Raw genomic sequence first — 23,305 nt, 5'->3', positions numbered from 1 at the left:
ATTTATTTATTCTAATCAACCTGTGGTATTATCACCTATTTATTATGTATCTTTTGTTTTCTACCTTCTATTTATCTATCTATCTATCCATCTATCTATCTGTCTGTCTGTCCGACTGTCGGTCGGTCGGTCGGTCGTTCTGTCTGTCTGACGTTTATTATGATTGCGCCTTCAAACAAGCATGGGGATATTGTTATCCAGTTCCTCAGTACGTGAGTACTTACAGGTGGTTGTATTTGTGCGAAGTCCACATCGTGTGAGTGAGACACATGAACTTTGTAGCAGTCTTAGTCCTCTGGTGTACCAGTGTAGATTGTGTCAACACTTTTAGAAATTTGATCTTAACCCTTGAAATCTGGCCGGAAAGGGTCGGGAGGTGTCCCCGCGCGCGTGTGATTTGACATCAATTTCAAATGTCCAAAAATGTTAGACTGACTCTTGAGGGATGACCTAGGGAATTTCCTTACCCCACAGGAGCATAACCTCCGTGTCATATTATAGATTCTAGTTGATTCCAACCGCATAATCATACACACGTTTAATGGGAAAGAAACACATATATCGAAGACCTCAAATGAGTGATGATTTAATATTAAATTTATGAAACTCGTTGAATAATGTCCAGTTTTTGCTCGCCAAGCTCGCACCGTATTACCATAAGTACTTGCTGAGCATTCAAAGATAAAGACATCAACCCTTTTAACGTTTGTACCCAGGTCAGTAATTGCCCTTCGAGACCTACTCAGGTGATTCCCTTTCGTGACCTACTCAGGTGATTCCCTTTCGGAACCTTCTCGGTGATTCGAAAGTTCAGGATGGAAGTAAAAACAGAAAACGTGAGGATACGTATTTTGTAAGCACATAAAAGTTGTTTCCTTTGTGATTACCTACATTTCTTTTGGATAAGTGAAATCATTGTGCGGCTTCTTAAGATTGAATGTTTTGAGTACCTAATTATCCAAATTATTACCTTTACAGTTTACAAGAAGTAGATCATGCTGAGCCCTTAAAATCAATAAACGGTTATGTTTAACGTAGTGTCAGTTCCAAAAGTTTATTATTGTACGCTGAAATCTCGAAATATGGGGAAAATTGAATGTGTCTATTAGCTAAAGTATTGCCCCCACGTTCACCCCACCCTTTCGACTCTTAATTCATTATTGATTTTGTTCAGAACGATTTAATTCTGAATTCGAACAACTTCGGCAATATAAATTTGAAATTATTAGAAATTATAATTTCAGTTAAAATATGCTTGTAATATAACATTTTCTGTATAGGTATATAGGGCTTTTATTGGAATAGCATATGAATAAATACAAAATTTCGATCTTTTTTAAAAAGATTTTTTCGTATTAAGTAAACTACATAACTTTTGCAACAAAAGAAAAACGAGGATTTTGTTCATGACAGATATCAAAAGCTGCTGTTCGGTCACTTCTTCAGTGCTCATTTAATGTGTCTCGCTGCGAGTTCAGGATGTGAGAAAGGCCCAGATGTGGATGTGGAAAGGGCCCGATGTTGATGTAGATAAAGGTCCGATGCGGATATAGAAAAGCCCGATACCGACATAGAAAAGGCCCGATCTGGATGTAGAAAACGCAGAATACGGATGTAGCTAATACCCATTGCGAATATAGAAAAGGCCTGATGTAATGTAGAAAAAGTCCAATAAGGATGTAGACAAGACACGATGTGATATATAAAAGGCTCAATGCGGATATAGAAAAGCCCGATGCCGACATGGAAAAGGCCGGATCTGGATGTAGAAAAGGCAGAATACGGATGTAGATAAGACCCATTGCGAATATAGAAAAGACACAATGTGATGTATAAAAGGCTCAATGTGGATATAGAAAAGGCCTGATGTAATGTAGAAAAGGTCCAATAAGGATGTAGAAAAGACACGATGTGATATATAAAAGGCTCAATGCGGATATAGAAAAGCCCGATGCCGACATGGAAAAGGCCTGACCTGGATGTAGAAAAGGCAGAATACGGATGTAGATAAGACCCATTGCGAATATAGAAAAGACACGATGTGATGTATTAAAGGCTCTATGTGGATATAGAAAAGGCCTGATGTAATGTAGAAAAGGTCCAATAAGGATGTAGAAAAGACACGATGTTATGTATAAAAGGCTCAATGCGGATATAAAAAAGCCCGATGCCGACATGGAAAAGGCCTGACCTGGATGTAGAAAAGGCAGAATACGAATGTAGATAAGACCCATTGCGAATATAGAAAAGACACGATGTAATGTATAAAAGGCTCAATGTGGATGTAGAAAAGTTCCACCGCGGATGTAGTAAAGGTCCGATGCGCCCGTCCTGTATGTGATAAGATAGTACTGATGTAGACAATAGCCGCGTGTTGGAATGATTAATACGCCGAACTCACGACCGCACTTTGGTGATTTGAGTCCTACCATAATATCAACCTGGGTCAACTACCGTGATGTATCAAACCAATCCTGTAATGTGATTATTGACAATGGATTTCTCACTTTGTGTACGCTGAATTTGACGATAAATAAACAGTGCCATTTTACATTGAAAATACCCAAAATATATTGTAAATCGCACATGAATATTTTCCCCCTAGGTTGTATCAAATTAATATGTCGAAATTCATTGATTATGACGTGAGGTCAGATAAACGATAATATCTAAGTAAACCTAATCTTTTCATAATCTGGAAACAAGGTTCCAGCCTGTGTATAACAAAACCGATTAATACTGTATATACTTAGATAAATTATCGACGATAGATGAAAAAGACGAAAGCAAAAATCAAGAAATGTATCCATAAAGAACCATTTAGCATGGGCGACAAAAGAACGAAAGAAAAATCTCGAAATGCATACATATGCCAAATTATGCCGTGTTGCAATAGAACGGCAACGTTCTAAGCCAAACGTAGCCATACTTTATTTCTATTTGTGGGAAACTGGCGAAAATCAAACTGGACCCGAATCTTCTTAACGAAAGGCTTCGTTTTAGATTTCGTTCCAATCAATGAAGTCTTTTAGAAGATACTGAGCGCAAACGAGATTTCGCGATGAACAGGGCGGGGTTTTACCTGATTGGATGGGCGAACATGAGTGACATTATATGCACCATCGATATACATAGTGGTTGCATTCTAAAGACAACAGATACAGTGGTTAGATCGTCCGCCTGGGATACGGGAGGTCGCGGGTTAAAACCCCAGCTGAGCCATACCCAAAACTTATTTAAATGGTACTCACACTTACCTTGCTAGGCGCTGAGCATTAAGAGTTAGTTTTAGGACTGGTCGGTCTGGTGTCAGAATAATGTGATTGGGTGGGATATCATGCTACATGTATGCGGCATGATGCCTTAGCACTAGACATCACTATAAATTGCCACACTGCAGACATCGTAACGATATGACTGTACAATTGTTAAAAATACGTTAAAAATTCAAATCACACGCGCACACACACACACACACACACACACACACACACACACACACACACACACACACACACATGGGGGAGATTTCTTGATACAGAAATCCCGAGACCTTTTGTTTCCTTCGGATTGCATATTGTGCCGACGGGGATATAGCCTGGGTTAACAGTAATCAGTATAGAGCTATTTCATCGTCAACATTATGTTTTATAAATTATTATAACACAGCTGCACAAGGAGGTGGAAAAAGCTAACGAATTACTAATAAAGAGCTTAAATTATATGCTTTCTTCAAAATAACAGTTTTTAAGTTAATCCAGCATTCCGATGGACAGACCAGTTCCTGAGAGAAATTATTTTGTTTATACCTCAAAAGACACAAAACGAATGCGTTTTTCTTTATCTTGCATTGCACTCCCCCTTCCCCCCCCCAAACAAATAAAGAGAGGAATCGCTGGAAAAGTGATGCAAGTGTACGTTATCCGTTAAAATTTGGCGAGATGCTCTCATTTAATTATGTTTTTCATGGTGTATATTATACTATTTATAATAATGCGCAACAAAGCTTTAGGTTAGCAGTATAGACTCATTGGCTCTTTAAACCTTCTTGGTAAAACGATATGTTTTAACTTTGATTATTTTTCTTAAACTTATATCTTTTTGATCAGTTCCTCCAGAAATCCGTTCCATCGAAATCATGCCCAGCACCCAATCTCCTTACAACGAGGGTTTGCCTTCCCTGACACTGATCTGTAATGCTACGGGGACACCCTCTCCATCTCACTGGTGGGTGTTACCAGACGGGACCACGCGACACGGACATACACTGGAACTACACAATCTTACCGTACAACATTCGGGGACCTATTTGTGCAGAGTTAGTCATCAGTATAATGGAAAGGAATTTTGCTCAAATAAGACGACTAATATCACTGTTGGTACGTAAGTCTATAAATGGTGTAATTGATAATTAGTATAATTAGTACATTTCCTTTAAAGTATTTTACATTGCTTGTCCTCTACGGCTAAGCATATACAATAAATATCAATTAATTTTATTGGCGTGTTTCGAGATTCCTACCAGTTTTTGTAAAGTACTGATCGATTGATCAATCAATGTTTTTAATTGCTTCAGTATGCGTTCGTCGTGCCCTGTTCCTCTTGTTCCATTATGTCCGCCACTCGGCCACGGCTTATATCCCGAGTGAAAGGGTGGCTTCAAAATGAAACTTAAGATTTCCTTCTTTGTTAACAACGACTCAGCAACGTACAAGCTTGCACCCATGAGCAGGCATGGGTAACTTCTTTAATGGCACGGTCGGAATAAGTGATTTATAAAGCCACGCCCTATGAGGTAAATGAACGAATAAAACACCTGCTTCAGAATGAGTTTCCCCTGACCTTTCCTACCTTGTGTTAGCTGTCTGAATTGGAGTAAAACATGAGACCATGTGATAATATCTGAATAATAATATGGAATGAACATGTGATACTATTTGAATAATAATATGGAATGAACATGTGATACTATTTGAATAATAATATGGAATGAACATGTGATAATATTTGAATAATAATATGGAATGAACATGTGATAATATCTGAATAATAATATGGAATGAACATGTGATACTATTTGAATAATAATATGGTATGAACATGTGATAATATTTGAATAATAATATGGAATGAACATGTGATAATATTTGAATAATAATATGGAATGAACATGTGATAATATTTGAATAATAATATGGAATGAACATGTGATAATATCTGAATAATAATATGGAATGAACATGTGATACTATTTGAATAATAATATGGAATGAACATGTGATACTATTTGAATAATAATATGGTATGAACATGTGATAATTTATGAATAATAATATGGTACGAACATGTGATCATATTTGAATAATAATATGGTATGAACATGTGATCATATTTGAATAACAATATGGCATGAACATGTGATACTTTGTGAATAATAATATGGCATGAACATGTGATAATTTGTGAATAATAATATGGTATGAACATGTGATCATATTTGAATAACAATATGGTATGAACATGTGCACATATTTGAATAGTTATATAGTATGAACATGTGATAATTTGTGAATAATAATATGGTATGAACATGTGGTCATATTTGAATAATAATATGGTATGAACATGTGATACTTTGTGAATAATAATATGGCATGAACATGTGATAATTTGTGAATAATAATATGGTATGAACATGTGATCATAGTTGAATAATAATATGGTATGAACATGTGATCATATTTGAATAATAATATGGTATGAACATGTGATAATTTGTGAATAATAATATGGTATGAACATGTGATCATAGTTGAATAATAATATGGTATGAACATGTGATCATATTTGAATAATAATATGGTATGAACATGTGATAATTTGTGAATAATAATATGGTATAAAAACGAAATGCTATACTAATATGCAGGGCCTCGTGAAATGCAGAACGTTTGTAAACTCGACCCAGGCTTTTTTTTTTTAAATGCTGAAGAAGAGATTGGATGTACATGGTTACCAAACAAAACATCTGTAAAAGATAAAAAGGTTTTTGCATGATAAATCAATCAGTTTTGAGCAGAAAAAGCATCCCAATTACTGGTGGCTATTTGTCGCTTCCATTTTATCAAAACATATTCGAGTTTCGAAATAAAAAATGCAGAGTTTTACAATTTTTAGCATTTTCTAACATAACCCCCATAGTAGATCGTATTAATAATTAGAGCCATTATGCAATTTTGTAAATCTTTAATAAATAATAGAATGAAAAAATGTATCCATTTCAATCGATAAATACCAGTTTTCGATGAATAATAATAGCTGAAAATAATTCTCCGAGCGGGCCATTGAGGACGTGGAAATGTTATGCCTTAAAGAGGGTTACTGCTAGTGATATTCGAGAACCTAATAAAAGGATGTAGCTATCGTGAAAGTCAGATACAAAATAAAGGTAATTAGCTTTCACAATAGATACATATTTTTGATAGGTCCGCAGATAATGAATATGTCTTCATGCGTTGCATACTGAGAAAAAAAAAAGGTTTGTTGAAGAAGCGGTATTAGTTTTTAAACAACGTGCATAATCAAATACATGACTAAATTTGAAAGGAGAAATGTGAATTCTTATTGTTTTCTTTCGGAGCGATACTGTACTCTCAGAGCCCAAATCACTTAAAAGATTATGGTGCCCCCGTCCTTCCTAGAAAATGTTGTTGTTGTTGTGGGGTTTAACGCCATTTTTCAGCACACGATAGGCTATGCATGGCGGCCATTATTAATGGTGGTGGAAGAACCTGGGAAAACCCCGAAAGAACCACCAACCCACGAGAAGCTTTCTCACATACCCACATTGGCCGAATCCTAGAATCGAATCCACGCAGACAGAGGTGAGATGGCAGTGATCCGCAACGGAGAGCGCTTTAGAAAATATGAAACTAAAACAAAAAAAAAACCCAAAACAATATAAAAGGTAAAAACGTAGGGAAATACAAGTGCTGCCATCATTGCAGATTAAAATGCTCATACATGCATATACGATTGGTCATATAAAATATATTCAATTTTATCATCAACAATTAATTTGAAATTTTTCTGGTGCCCCTGTTGGGTTGGTGCCCTAACCATGTGCTTAGAGTGCTTAATGGGTAATCCAGCACTGACCCCTAATGTCGTTAAGTAACGCTCAGAAAAGAAAAAACAAAAACAGACAAGGCATTTTCTCATACAAATACATAGTAAAGTATAGATAATTCACCTCAACAAAAGTCTGCTACATTAAAAGATAAATACGTGTATATAGAAATCAGAGAGAGAGAGAGAGAGAGAGAGAGAGAGAGAGAGAGAATAATTCAATTTCCACATGGGTGACATTTTCTTTCTTGTCCGGATTGTAAAACAAATCTGGCCGTTTGAATTGATATCTGTCTGATGTCACCTCTGCGTATCACTGCAATTGACTCGTTTTTTTTGGATACTCTCCTGCAGTTCCATGAAACCTTAGGTAAGAAGATCTGTGCACCACAATGGGTACTACAACTTTCATTTTAAACTAGGTCACGATAACCAGTAGTTTGTTCTAGAATTATTTGTGTTTAGTTTGACGATTAATTCAGTTTTATCGTTATTGTTGCGTGCTGATACATGGCACTTGATAGGTATATACGTCAATGTATATCCATTTCGATAAAATAATTAAATACTGCGAGGCACCATGGCGATTTCCTTGTGTCAGCTTATTTTTCACTCAGGCTTACTACCCAGGTCTGACAAAAAATAGTTTCAAAAGTAATACTTTTGCGTATTTATGGGTGTTAAAAAAGTCCTTTGTTATTAAGGAAGTTTTTTCCCACCAAAAACCGGACAAAGATATATGTGGAGAGAACTCTCGCAGGAAGAAGTAATATTTGATGCCAACGCTACTGTTAATATTTGGATCGAATAACCATTATTTGCAAGGTCCCTAGAATTACGTTTTGCGTGTCGGGGTGGGGTCGGTGGGTGGGTGGGGGCAAAATATCTTGCTACGCCATTGTTGATAGGTAACCAGGTATATATGTCTCAGCTACGATAGCTTACAGGTTGGTTTGTGTGTTGAATTCGAAAGTGGTCGATGGGTCCGACATTGCCCATGTTAACCGAATAACAGATTACACTTTGTCCGCCTGCCAGTCTGCTACGTGTAAAACAGTTATGATGCTGTATTCTAACCTAACACCGATTTCATATTATTATCAAAGAAGTTTGCTTTTAGCATACATACATACATACATACATACATACATACATACATATTTATCATTAAAATCTATTTTTCCCTTTCTAATTCTCATGCTTCTTCTTAATTTATTAAATACTGCACAATCTTCATACTATATATGCGTTGATACAAGCTTGTATTATTATTTTCAGGGCACGATTTCATTCTTTGGTACGCATGTTTTTGTGATTTTTTACCTTTGTTATTTTACAGAAAGAACACAGGAGAAGTTGCCTGTTTGTCTAACACAGCACTGTGTTGTCACAGGTTGGTCTTTTTTAAATATGTATTAGATCTAGTTCGCCCTAAAATAGAATATCCGTCATGTGAATTTTTTATAATCGTTTTACTCACTCAGTTAACTGCAGTATTCCTTTGGCACTCTGCTTATAATATTTGTTTAATTTATAAGGATGATCTTGTTTAGAAATTAATACGGACAAATGGCGTTTTGTTGCTGTTTGAAATCTCTTTTTAAGCGTAAAACAGGTCCTGAGTTTCAGGCGATGCTAATTGCGTTGCATCATAAATAGTTTGAATAAAAGAATGCTGTGTGGAATGAAGGAAGAAAGAATATTCTTATTAGTTGTGACGAAAGATAATAAGAGTTTTCGTAAATGTCTGTTGAATAGTGGTTTCCATTTTTATCCCCAAGAAGAGAGAGAGAGAGAGAGAGAGAGAGAGAGAGAGTTGTCCATAACGACTTCAATGTAAACATTTAACAATCGATACATCTTGTGTACCGTCTCGCTTATGAGTCCAACTACAAACTGCACAGACCCAGATTTGCCGTCGCATAATGCGCCAGCACATATTAACCTGTTAAGTTTGTTAGTAGTAATCGGTAGAACAAACAGCATAGACCCCGATTGGCAGGCGCATTATGTTACGGCAGATCAGGATATTTGTTGTTTGCACTTTGGATTGGTTTATCAGCGAATATATACATTATATTTTTAACTGTTTTTTCTTCTATACATATTTTATTTCCCGCATAATAACTTCAGTTCAAGATTACAAACCTTGACCAGACTATGATGATGGCCAGAACCCGGGAATGACCTTGACTAAAATTTGGTTGATAACTTACACTGGTAATACAAAAGATACCAATGGGCAAAGGACAAAATGATCATGGTCATTTTAACTTAATGAAGAAGATAAATCGTTTCTGCGCAATAATTTTATTTCTAGACTACGTACCTGACATAATTTTTGTGCATTATTTGCATTTGGTCTAAGAAAGACATCCATCAATGATGGGTTTCTGTACAATCATTATAATTAAAATGAACATAAAATAAAATGGTGCTAGACTTTTGAAGAGGGCTTACTGATGCGGGGATAGGCTACATATTGTTGGTTGGACAGCATAAAGCTCAAGGTCACACTGACCCCCAAACTGACTGTTGGTTTTCTGCACCATCTTCCTGTACAGTATGCACAAAATGTTTGTCTTGTGGATAATGAGGGTGCATTGTAAGGTTAAACGGTCAGGATCAGCGTCACAATGGTTCACAATCTGCCGTACCTTACTAGTTCCTATATACACGGTTTTTAAGCACTGATCGTGTTTATTATATACCATTCACAGTATTCTTAAGAAAAGTTTAAATTTATTTATTTATTTATTTATTTATTTATTTATTTATTCATTTTTTGCACATTAAAGTTTTGGACAATTAATCGTTAATGCAAGCAAATATTATTTTAATTGATTGAACTTTGATCAGAACGTTTAGAACTATTGACCCTTAACAACTTTTGTACAATTCTCTTCTATTTTTATCGGGTTGAAATGGTTTAATAGGATGTACACTTTACAAATAGGAGCACAGTGTGAGTATGAAAATGAATGTCATTTACAAAGCCTAGGGTAAGTGTAAAACAAATTTTTCTTTATTTCTAGCGGCACACATTTTGAGTTCCATGGATCAATCAGCTGACCCCTGTGAAAATTTCTTCCAGTTTGCTTGTGGAAACTGGAATAAAAACAATCCAATACCTGAAGACAAAGCCAGTTTTAACACCTTTGAGAAACTTCATGATGATCTTCAAATAGCGCTCAAAGGTAAGATTACAATTCCTTCTGGATTTTCGCAATTTTGCCGATTAACAAAGTATTTTTTCTCTCCCTCGGTCTGTGAACTTATGCTAGCAAACAAATGACGGCATAGCGCCGTCATGCCAGCTGGTCAAAAGAACAACGAGTTGATGATAGCTGAGATAAATAATGTGTATAAAATGTCACGATTGATTAAACGTGTATATCTACATTACGGGTAGAAGTTTTTATGAATATGACTATCGGTTAAAGAACCAACTTTGTTAATTTGTCGATAGTCTTTCTGTATATGTTAAAGCATACAGGTCATCGTTGTTCCTATTACAGTACTTAATGGAAGTGTTCAGGCATATGTTAATGTACGAGGTTCGTCATTGTGTTGGTTGTTAATACAGCACGCGACAGAAGTATTCAGACATGTTAATGCATACGGTTCGTAATTTTTTTTAATATTCAACAATTTATCGAAGTGTTCAGACATGTTAATGCATACGGTTCGTAATTTTTATTAATATTCAACACTTCATCGAAGTGTTCAGACATGTTAATGCACACGGTTCGTAATTTTTATTAATATTCAAAATTTTATCAAAGTGTTCAGACATGTTAATGCATACGGTTCGTAATTTTTTTTAATATTCAACAATTTATCGAAGTGTTCAGACATGTTAATGCATACGGTTCTTAATTTTTATTAATATTCAACACTTCATCGAAGTGTTCAGACATGTTAATGCATACGGTTCGTAATTTTTATTAATATTCAACACTTGTTCAGACATGTTAATGCATACGGTTCGTAATTTTTTATTAATATTCAACACTTCATCGAAGTGTTCAGACATGTTAATGCATACGGTTCGTAATTTTTATTAATATTCAACACTTCATCGAAGTGTTCAGACATGTTAATGCATACGGTTCGTAATTTTTATTAATATTCAACACTTTATCAAAGTGTTCAGACATGTTAATGCCTACCGTTCGTCATTTTATTGGGTGTTAATGCAACACTTGATCGAAGTGTTCTGGTATATATTAATGCTTACGGTTGATCATTTATTGACCTAATGCATCACGTGATTTATTGAGAGAATTGTTTATGTCTACGATCAAAGTAAACGTATCGTCCCATTTATGGCACTGTTCATTTTTCTTCAGACCTTCATTCACAAAAGAATTTCCATAAGGAATTAAGTGAGACGAAAATGGAAACATTTTCTATGGTAACTTTTTTTCCAGGAGTTTGCTCAAAACTACAATATCTTAAATAAAACAAACAAGACAAGGTAACAGGCATACACGTGCAGACCTCAGTACAGCATTTATACGTTTGCCAATGAGGCATTCTTGTTAGTGGTCAGAGATCGGCAAATACAACTGCGGCCAAAAGTAAATGTACAGATGCTGGCAAAACAAAAATTATGTATAATTATTCTAACATTGTCAGCATACAGCTGAGTTATATTACTACATACGACATTACTTTAAGTGTTAAAATTACTCATCTATCTATCTATCCATCCATTTATCTATCTGTCTGTCTATGTATCTCTCTCTCTCTCTCTCTCTCTCTCTCTCTCTCTCTCTCTATATATATATATATATATATATATATATATATATATATATATATATATATATATATAGGTGTGTGTGTGTGTGTGTGTCTTTGTGTATGTTTGTATAATATGTACGTTGTATCAATGATATTCCACGAGATGTATACATTTTTCATTAAATGGAAACGAGTCTTGCTGGGTTTCCTTTTAATGAAAAATGTATACGAGTGGTATAACATTGATACAGCGTACATATTGTACATATATTTTTTTATATCACATACAAATACATATATTTGCCCATTGAACGGAGTTAAGATTTACTACAGGCAGCTGTGTATTGACCGAGTGAATGACCTCCTCACATCCCTACCGAGTGTGTCCGCAACAAAATGTAGTTCTATGCCTTTTGTGTCTATTCACAATCATCTTTGCATTGTGATAATCTGATTGTTTTCTTTTTCTAGTTTCTATTTTTCTTCCCATTGATTAAATCAATATAATACACACTTATGATTTAAACCTGAAAGATGGTTTCAATAATGAAAGTAGAGCACTACAAACTCTTGGTTAGATACGCCATTCACATGAACATCTAGCCATTCACGTACCGGCTCATGGAAATTGATGTGGATTATGAACTAAGCGAAATGACGAACCAGCAAGAGGTAATTAAAATATTTTAATATATTTACAGTTGATCTAAGTCATTATTCCGGTTTAGTAACAAAAACATCGACCATAAACACACACACTCTCTCTCTGGTCGGTTTGAGTTTACCCTCCCCCCCCCCCTTCTCTCTCTCTCATCCGTTGGTCAGTTTGACTTGTTACCATTGTTCATAAGTCAAAACAGAATTAATCAAATAAATGATCAACTAATTTGCTGTACAATATTGGATCAAAAGTTTGTATTCAGATGTCGCTCAAAACAAAATACCTTAGAGAAAATGGCCATATCTCCGATAACAAAGCGTTTGTAATTAAAACAAAATGCGTAAATACTTTATTTGAATAACTTTATTAAAACGTACGGACACTGACGTTTAAGAATTCAGCAGTGACTGCAAGTACACACACACACAAACACTTTACTAAAATAGGAAGATTTCCTCATACATGGGTGTAATGCAGAATATGTTGCGATAAATGTCTGAAATATTCTCAAATACTTGCACGGCATTTGTTCCAGCTAATTATTCGGTTATTTGTCTTGTATATAATTTGCTTAAAATGTGTACACAGAATGGCCGACAGTTATCGTAAATATTTATTTTGTCATGCGTCGCCCATCGTGTGACACTCGCAGTCCATCTAATCAACTTGTATTGTCCATCGTGCATCTTGCACAGGCCATTTGTAAAAATTGCGTTGTCCATCGTGTGACATGCCCAGTTCATCTGTACAGGCCGCGTTGACCATCGTGCACCATGCATGGTTCCTCTGTACAAGATGCGACGTCCGTTATGCATTTTCCATCTGTACAAGATGCGTCGTCCGTTACGCCTTCTCCATTTGTACAAGATGCGTCATCCGTTACGCCTTCTCCATTTATACAAGATGCGTCATACGTCACGCATTTTCCATCTGTACAAGTTGCGTCGCTCGTCGAGTGCCATTAGTTATCCATCTGCACAAGAATGTGATATTTACAGCGTGTTTCAACAGTCACAGAAAACAGTTTGACCTAGTTGACTAAATTTGACGTGGAGAATCTTTGCATTCAATTTAAACAATTTACATCTCATTGTCTTAAACTATGTCACCCTTAGTAGAAATTAATGAAATCGTTCAAACAATTTCTTTTTTTTTTTTGGGGGGGGGGGGAGAAAGCGCAATATCAATGTATACTAAAATTCATTCAGGAGTAAGAATCACACTTTGAAGCAAGATTAGTATGACTTGGAGCCATTAATTTACCGAAGACGTTGATCCAGCTTGACACATATTTATTATGTATATAAAGCAAGTCTCAACACAGTTTCAACCCAGCTATAAATGTAATTTTTATTTTTATAAAAAACAAAACAGAAATAAAACTTGTTAACTGGGAGATATATTCATTATGTCCTCTGTTTTCTGAAGATTTTAAGATAATGAAGTGTGATGCAGTACATAAAAGCATGAAAATTGGGAATTAATTACTTATAAATCCCTATGAATCACGTGTACACCAGGAGTTAGAAAAGTTCTAAATAAATTAATACCAGTACTAGCAATTACATTTACTTTAAAATATTAAAGTTTATATAACCTTAAATAATATTTTTTGTTGAATCATGTAATATTCTTTAGAGATATCTTTTAATTAGATTCAATATTAAACTTGCTAGTTTATAACGTGTTTCAGCTTTCGAAAATTACACAAAAATAGCTACTAGCCTACTCGCTTTCCTGTTCAATACAATTATGTCTTGCATTATATTCTTTGTAAGTTCTCTAATCCATCGAATATATAATATCCTTTATTTTAATCAAATACTTGGTAGATAGTCTTACCACATTAATCCGTGACTCGAGTTCCTATGATTCTATCAGCCTGATATATCGTTTAAAGTACAAATTAGCATAATCAGTTTATTATCATCTAATTGATGACAGAAATCAAGGTAAATCTCTGGAGACATATATGAAAATAGATTTTCCATGACATAGTTTCTGTCGTATAATGTTAAGGGACAATTTGTCACTTATTTTCCCCAAAAAGGGAACACAGTCCGTGTCTCACTGGCATTCCTACAATACGAATTAAGGTCGCATACTCCATTTTTTCTGTTCGAGTCAGTATACGCAACTTTCCATAAATGATGCATGTTTAATCCTGAATTAATTTTTAAAGGTCGACCAAATTCCTCCAATGGACACCTGATGCTCATATTATGTTTTCTGTCCTCGAACATCTGTATTCTTGTCCCATTTAAGTTTATCCATGTTAATTTGTCTGATAATCTTCCAGTGAAAATAAAGTCGTTGAGACAGTCTTTTAAATTATATTTTTTGAGTACAGTATTTTTTATCATTATATTAAAGAATTGTAGCTATGTTGGAAGTCAAAATTCATATTGCCAACAGTTTAAAGGAAATTTTTTTTAGTAGCTAAGTTTGCTGATATTCTACACGTGCGACCTAGAAATACAAGTTTTTGCTTATATATGCGACCTTCCGCTGTAATCAATCCCATGCATGCTGTCCAGGCGAAACATCATTCTATTTTCTCCGATATTTCAATGCCCTGATACGTCATACTGAATCAGAGTTATGAGCTATACAAAGCAGATGGCAATGTAACCTTCACAGAAAGTACAGGATTAATTACATTTACATTTAATGCAACTGAGTATAGTGAGTTTATTACATGATTGGCTTTATCACAAGAATAGTCTACACACGATGATTAATTTTCATTGACTTGGAAAAATTAACAGCTGCATATTTCACTTTTATTGCTCTATGGATATCCTGTAGTCCCAAGGTAAATCGATTTGATGAGTGTACTTCGTTGTTTTCTGCTAAATCTCATCCATGTACTCTTACATCTGTTAATTCTAATAACCTGTATTCACGACTATCTGTTATCCATTCAGCGTACAACGTGGTAGAGTAGCACCGTCTGCTAAAAGCACGCCAGGTATGCCCAACTGACCCATTGTTAACCCCCAAGTAATTATTAATTTATCCAATAGGTCATTTATATACACGAGAAAAAGAAAAGCGGACATTGCTCGCCTTTGACCAACTCCCCTTCGTAACGGAAATGTTTCCGATATACGACCTCTGCAATATACACAAACACTCGACTGTATGTAGGAATGGGGGATTACTCTTCATATTTTTGCATTAAATCCCAAATATTTTAATTTTTTAATAGTCCACAATGCCAGTCTATCGATTACCCTTTTCATTATCCAGAAAAACAGTATATACATCAGATTTATGAATTATATAGTACATCAGTCCTTCCTGAAGGTAAATGCAGCAGAGATAGCTCCAGTCTCCATACGAAATCCAAACTGATAAAGACGTGGAAGGCTTATTTTGTCTAAGAACTTTTGAACTGTGGTAATCAATATATTTATAAACAATTTTCCCAGACAAGATGTCAATATTATACTTCGATAATTCACCGAAACTTTACCATTTTGTTTGTAGTTCGGTAAAATCATCTTACATCTCTATTCGTCAGGCAAATACTAAACCTGGATCATATCATTAAATGTCTGATTAGATACTTTCCACCATGCTTTAAATCCTCGTCGGACACGCAGTCAATGCCGGGTTTTTCATTTCTAAAAAACTTGAGATGCTGCAATACCTCCTCCTCTGTAACAGTACCAGTCTCGAATTTGCTTTGTTCGTACACGTTCTTCATATCCTCAAAGTCACCATACTGATCATCTGTAGTATCCCTTAATTCGGAAAAATAAATATATGTTCCATAAATTGAAAGTCATCCGAATTATTTGATTCCACCCAATGGAGTATAATGTTACCATAATCTGATTTATCTTTCCTACTTTCCATTATTACTGCTTAGAAATCGACTATTCCAAAATGCGGTACCCTTTCCTGTTCTTCATATATGCGCTCTTTATATACATTTTTCACTACCTTGTGTTTCTTACTGAATTTTCTTTTTGTGTCCTTGTATTTTCCGTTAATGTTAGTCTGTGCCTCATTTATTTCCTGCTTTGATCCATTCTCCACGCGCTTTTCTCATTTCTTGATGTGACTTTTCATGGTTACTTTTCTTCCAATATGGTTTCAAATGCGATCTGAATTCAGATTTCGCATTATATCTGTCTGACAAAGTTAGTACCCTCTTAGTTATCAGTTCATTATATTCTCTACATCTTCTACTGATTATCACTCAAAGGTGAAAGTTCATTATATTCTCAACATCTTCTACTGATTATCACTCAAAGGTGAAAGTTCATTATATTCTCTACATCTTCTACTGATTATCACTCAAAGGTGAAAGTTCATTATATTCTCTACATCTTCTACTGATTATCACTCAAAGGTGAAAGTTCATTATATTCTCTACATCTTCTACTGATTATCACTCAAAGGTGAAAGTTCATTATATTCTCTACATCTACTACTGATTATCACTCAAAGGTGAAAGTTCATTATATTCTCTACATCTACTACTGATTATCACTCAAAGGTGAAAGTTCATTATATTCTCTACATCTTCTACTGATTATCACTCAAAGGTGAAAGTTCATTATATTCTCTACATCTTCTACTGATTATCACTCAAAGGTGAAAGTTCATTATATTCTCTACATCTTCTACTGATTATCACTCAAAGGTGAAAGTTCATTATATTCTCTACATCTACTACTGATTATCACTCAAAGGTGAAAGTTCATTATATTCTCTACATCTTCTACTGATTATCACTCAAAGGTGAAAGTTCATTATATTCTCTACATCTTCTACTGATTATCACTCAAAGGTGAAAGTTCATTATATTCTCTACATCTTCTACTGATTATCACTCAAAGGTGAAAGTTCATTATATTCTCTACATCTACTACTGATTATCACTCAAAGGTGAAAGTTCATTATATTCTCTACATCTTCTACTGATTATCACTCAAAGGTGAAAGTTCATTATATTCTCTACATCTACTACTGATTATCACTCAAAGGTGAACCCGGGTTCTTCCTCCACCAATAATACTGGCCGCCATGTATAGCCTATCGTGTGCTGAAAAATGGCGTTAAACCCCACAACAACAACAACAACAATCAAAGGTGAAAGTTCGTTATATTCTCTACATCGTATACTGATTATCACTCAAAGGTGAAATTCAAGAATGCATTAACGCTACTTTTAAACATGCTCACTTCTAATGGATTCGTCAAGTTCCATTATATTCTTGGACGTACACTTGTCCTCATATTTTGATTCATATTTAAGTACTGGTGTAACTGATAGGTAATCTGATATTAAAAAATCAATTCTGCCGTTCACTTTTTACCAACGTGGATGGGTGCAAACATTGGCCCCGCTATATTTTTGTCACCACTTATTAGTGGAGACACATCGGTTCAAAATACGAGAAATTTGTAAATAGCGATTCGTAGGTCTAGAACATTATTGGTTCAAACCATGTTTAGGCACGTTTACCAAGTACATTTTTAGGGCTATACAGATTTCAATTCTGTAAATATTCAATAGGTTCCCCTACCGCTCTGGTGGCCTAGTGGTTAGAGCGTCCGCCTCGGATGCGGGAGGTCGTGGGTGATAGTGTTAGGACTGGTCGATCTAGTGTCAGGATAATGTGACTGGGTGGGACATCATGCTACATGTCTTCAGCATGATGCCCCAGTGTTAGTCATCACTATAAACTGCCACACTGCAGACATCGTAGAGATATGACTCTCTCTCTCTCTCTCTCTCACACACACACACGGTAGCCCAGCAAATCGTTGACTCAAAGGACTGAAGCACATTTATAAAGCACTTGATCTCGATTTAGATGCTCGCATTTATTTAGCCAAGAGGGGCAGTTACTGAATGGAGTTTCTTAGGATACAGACCAAAAACAGAATAAATCAACTAAAATGATCAAATATTTTGCTGTGCAATATTTGATCAAAATTTCCTCTAAACAAAATGTCTTACAGAAAATATCTCAGATAATATAGTGTTTGGAATTAAAACAAAATACGTAAATACACGACCTGTATAACTTCGTTAAAATGTACGGACACTCAAGTTTAACAATGCAGCATTGACTGAAAGTACACGCACACAAAAACACTTAACTAATATGTCACATTTTTTAGACATGGGCGAAATGCAAAATGCGCTGTGTTAAATGTCTGGAAGTATGCCAAATACTTGTGTGACATTAGTTTCAATTAATTATTCAGTTTTTTTTTTCTTGTGTATAATTTACTTAAATTTTATGTACAGGATAGCCGACAGTTATCACACATATTTGTTTTTATCCCAAGGCCAAATACACTGTGACAAGTCATTATGTCTCTAATGAGTCGTCCATCGCGCGTCATGCACATTCCATCTGCACATGTTTCGTTGTCCATCGTTCGCCATGCACGGCTAATCCGTACAAAATGCGTCGTCCGTCATATGCCATGCATGGTCATTATGTAAAAGCTGCATTGTCCACCGTGTTCCATGCACGGTCCATGTGTACAAGATGAGTAGTCCGTCGCGTGTCGTGCACATTCCATCCAAACAAATTGTGCTGCTCTTTGTGTCCCGAGCGTTGTCCATCTGTCCAAAAATGTGATACAGCGTTTTTTCAACAAAATAAATGGCTTAACCTAGTTAATTACATTTGACAGGGAGAATCTTTGGATTAAATTTAACCAAATGATATCTCATTGTATTAAAACTTGACCACTCTTAGTAGAAACTAATCAAAATTTTCAAACATTTTTTTTTTTTTTTGGGGAGGGGGGAAAGAAAGCGCATTATCAATGTATACTAAAATTTGATAGAGAGTAAACCTCACGTTTTAAAAAGTGGAACTAATCATTACCTGACATATTGATGACGTTGATCGAGCTTGGCACAGCTTTATTTTGTATATAAAGCTAATTCCAACAAAATGTAAACCCAGCTATAAAATGTAATTTTTACTTAAAAACTTGATCACTATATATATATATAGTGTGTATACGTGTATGCATGCATGCATGCATGCGTGTGTGTGTGTGTGTGTGTGTGTGTGTGTGTGTGTGTGTGTAAGAGAAAGAGAGACCTTTCGACAGATAGATAAATAGAAGGACCTGACAAAATCCAAGAGTTTAGAGAAGTATAATTCGGTTCATGCAGGAATTAAATATATAATACATATGGCGCTAGAGACTACATAGCTTTTGTTTTCATAAAAATTTCGGGGCCCCGAGTGGCCGAATGGTCTAAAGCGCTCTCCGTTACGGATCACTGCCATCCCACCTCTGTCTGCGTGGGTTCGAGTCTAGGATTCGGCTAACGTGGTCTGTGAGAAACTCGCCAGTAACTTCTTGTGGGTCGGTAGTTCTTTCAGGGGTTTTCCCTGGTTCTTCATCCACCATTAATACTGGCCGCCATGTATCATGTGGTGAAAAATGGCGTTAAACCCACAACAACAACAACAACATAACAATTTCATAATGTCGTGTCACTGCTTTGCGATAGTTATTCAAAGTATTTCAGCAAAAGATGGCAAAATTCAAATCAGGAATAAACACGTGTTATATGTATTTGCGTCTCTGTTCATGGCCTTGCTATATTTTTGTGATTATTTCCTTGATTATGGGGAGTTGCTGATGGGAAGATTTTTCTCAATCCCGTGTAATTGGCCAACTTCTATACGCACGTCATTATTTACAGTATTAATGAGATTTTATGGCAGGACTGATTAGTTTAGTAAAAAGGACCATCTCTAATTTCGTAACATAGGAATTCTCTGGATATTTTTAGGTATACTTATTTAGTAGTTTGAGATAGGAATAATGCTTTGTATTAGGTACTTACGATCATGTTTTATTTTGAATGGAGTTAAGTAATATTGTTCTACATATAAATACTTTCGGAACATTCTTACAAATGCAAAATAATAAAAATAGCATGTAAGTGTCAAATTAGAATTTTGTGATGCCTTGTAATCACGTGATTGTAGAAAATAACAACTGTTGTATTGGCGCGTTTAAGAACCTTTTTACCTGACAGCGATTGTTGTCCCGAGATCCTTGGAAATACGGGAAAACAATAGGCCTAAATCTAGACGTACGCAGTTGATTGATTCGCTCGGTAGAGGGACCCTTGCGCATAATAAGAAAGATGTCTGGTGGCACCGGCGTGGATGTTTTTGTGGGAAAAACAGGCTTCTTGACAGCGTAATTGGAAGGAAAATGCGTCCTAAAAAGCTTTCATTTGAAGTATTTGAAGTTCGTTCGCGCCTCGCAACATGTATTGCATGCACGAAGATCTATTTCTATGTTATATTTCCATTTAAATGCAGATAAAGTCAGTGCTGTTACCTGTAGGATACAATTTTGGGTTGGAATAGAATCCGTTTTTGATAATAGAGGGCAACTACTTTCGAAAAGTGGATCAGTGAGAAACGATTTGATATCTTTCTAAACCGGACATGAGGTCAGTTGAACTGCATTTTCAGTCAGAGGAGCCGTAATTGAAATCTCACAATCTCTCACGGGTTAACTGATATGACCAGCATAATCTTGTAATGAATTAATGATTAATGAATTGATACTTTTGTGCGCTTGACTGATCAAAGACGAACCTTCTGACACCCCGACACCCACCACACACACATACACGCACGTGCTGCTCTATTTCACACAAAGTAGCAAAGGGTATCCCAATGGCTTTTGAGTGTCTAGGTTAAAGATGTTGATGTCTAAAGGCTAGATTATAGAAAGCCGCAGAAATAACTCAGTTCCATTCGCTGCGGCTGGTTTTCATTTTATAATTATATTATTAGATTAAAATATTCGTAATGAAGGCTGATGCCACTTTTGTTTTGGTATATTGTTAATGAATAACGATGTGCAGTTTTAACTTCCAGAAGCATTGGTTAGGATTTGTTTCTTTGCTGCTTTGAGCAGGATTTTTGTACATATGAACTGGTTTTTGAAGTTTTAAAAGAGTCAACTGTAAGTTATGATAGTTTGTATTCTATTAAACCGTTTTCTGTCACTGTAGTATTTGCACAGTGGTTAGGTAGGTGAACATGCAGTGTCAGTGGGCATGGTCGGGTGGCAACAATATATTTAGCGCCGCTTTAATTTGGGTGCTTAGTTCCTGAGCAACGTTTGTGTTTTGATGGGGATGCGTTGTCCTGTATGAAGTGAAGCCGGTACCTGAGCTTCCGTCGTGGTAAACAGGGTGACGGTGAGCTGCGTTTTTTTTTTTATATCTCTAGACGCCTGTTTGTTGATATGGTTTTTCTACAGTGTACTTCGAAAACTGTTGGGTAACAGCATAGCATCGATCATACCGTACTGTTTTCAGCGTGCATATATAGAAGAATAAGAATATTAAGGTTAGTCTTTTTCTTGGAGTTTCTAAAAGACTGCTCATAATACAGGAAAATCAGTTAGAAACACTAATAGATAGACCTTCGCAATGTCAAGTTTAGAACTGGTTTGTTTGTGCTCTTGAAGCGTTAGTATATTCATTGATTATTTGTAATCATCTACTTCAGGGGTCTCAAACACGCGGCCCGCGGACCGCATGCGGCCCGCCAAGCCGAATCATGTGGTCCGCAAAATGATTGGCGTCACAAGGTGTCACGAGAGATAACAAAGATGGTACGGCCCTTGGGCCATCGCAAATGCCCTCATGCGGCCCTAGGGGTGGTTTGAGTTTGAGACTCCTGATTTATTTGATATTGTTCGGACTGTGAGCGCAGGGATAGGCTTTCTTGTTTGGGTCGCAGAATGATCGAATGGTTCGGTTTGAATAGCCGTCAGCATGTGAGGCTCACTTTTGGAAACATCTTCAGGAGTGACACCATGATTGTTGTTCGTTTGGATGCTGACGGAAGCTTTCTTTTCCTGGGGAAGCTTCTTAGCTGTCATAACCGCGTCTATTTATATGTGCAAGCAGCAGTGTAACGTGCCAGGTTTCTTTGTCGTTGTGTTGAGGTGACTTGTGGCTGACAGTGAGGATATGATGTCAGAGGCTTGTCAACACTAAGCCGTTGACATTGTGCAGTGGTTTATGTGGAAAATTATTGGTAGCCAATAAGAACTGTTATAGCTCTACCTAAAGTATCTTAGTCATAGTAGCAGGATGTATATGAGTGTTTAGCTTGTTGTGGGTGGCCTGATGGCAGTATGGGAAATATCTGAGGCACAGCCGTTGTAGCAGCAGGGAAGAACTGGTTATTTTTCTTTTTCTAATGAGATCGCTTGAGAAGATCCCGATTTGTTTGAATGGATTTGTAACTTGCTATTAATATGCAAGAGTTTGCAGCCTTGATGGCCCAGTCAAAGCAGTGTAGAGATTGGTTTAACTTCATGTAGTTTTGTTCACTGTTTATAAGTATTTCATTTTTAGGCGATGGGTGATAATGCTTTTATCCTTCGTTCAATGGACAGTGGGGAATCTAGGGGATCATATCCATTGATTCCGTGTCTGAATTCAGTCTTTGGGAACCACGAATCAGGTTGGTGGTTGATTCTTGGGGAGTAATCAAATGTGATTCGTGACCTGAAGTAGACGTTTGACGTTTGTGATCACTCGGGGAAGAGTGATTTGTTTTAGGCGTGGGTAATATAATATACCTAGAGTATGCGTTATATCTGTTTACGTCTCCGTTTATAACTTTGTTTGATTTTAGTGGGGGGGGGGGTTGTTGTTTGATTATGGGGATTTGTGTTGGGAATATATTTCTTAGCCAGAGTAATTAGCCAGTTTCTAGGAACAGG

At 36.0% G+C, this 23,305-nt stretch overlaps 1 protein-coding gene across 1 annotated transcript in view; it reads left to right on the top strand.

Moving 5' to 3' along the window:
• Window positions 1-23,305, top strand: part of LOC149774508 (neprilysin-1-like) — a 97,137-nt gene that overhangs the window by 15,055 nt on the left and 58,777 nt on the right. Inside the window, exons 3-5 of the mRNA XM_089945175.1 lie at window positions 4,110-4,379; window positions 8,468-8,521; window positions 10,164-10,325. Of these exons, the coding sequence (XP_089801301.1) occupies window positions 4,110-4,379; window positions 8,468-8,521; window positions 10,164-10,325 (486 nt within the window). The remainder of the gene's footprint in view (window positions 1-4,109; window positions 4,380-8,467; window positions 8,522-10,163; window positions 10,326-23,305) is intronic.

The sequence above is a fragment of the Sinohyriopsis cumingii genome, unplaced genomic scaffold, assembly GCF_028554795.1.
Source record: "Sinohyriopsis cumingii isolate HCF-2022 unplaced genomic scaffold, ASM2855479v2 utg000229l, whole genome shotgun sequence".
Classification (NCBI taxonomy): domain Eukaryota; kingdom Metazoa; phylum Mollusca; class Bivalvia; order Unionida; family Unionidae; genus Sinohyriopsis; species Sinohyriopsis cumingii.
The sequence above is the reverse complement of the archived record's forward strand: the minus strand, read 5'-3'. Positions and strand labels throughout refer to the sequence as shown.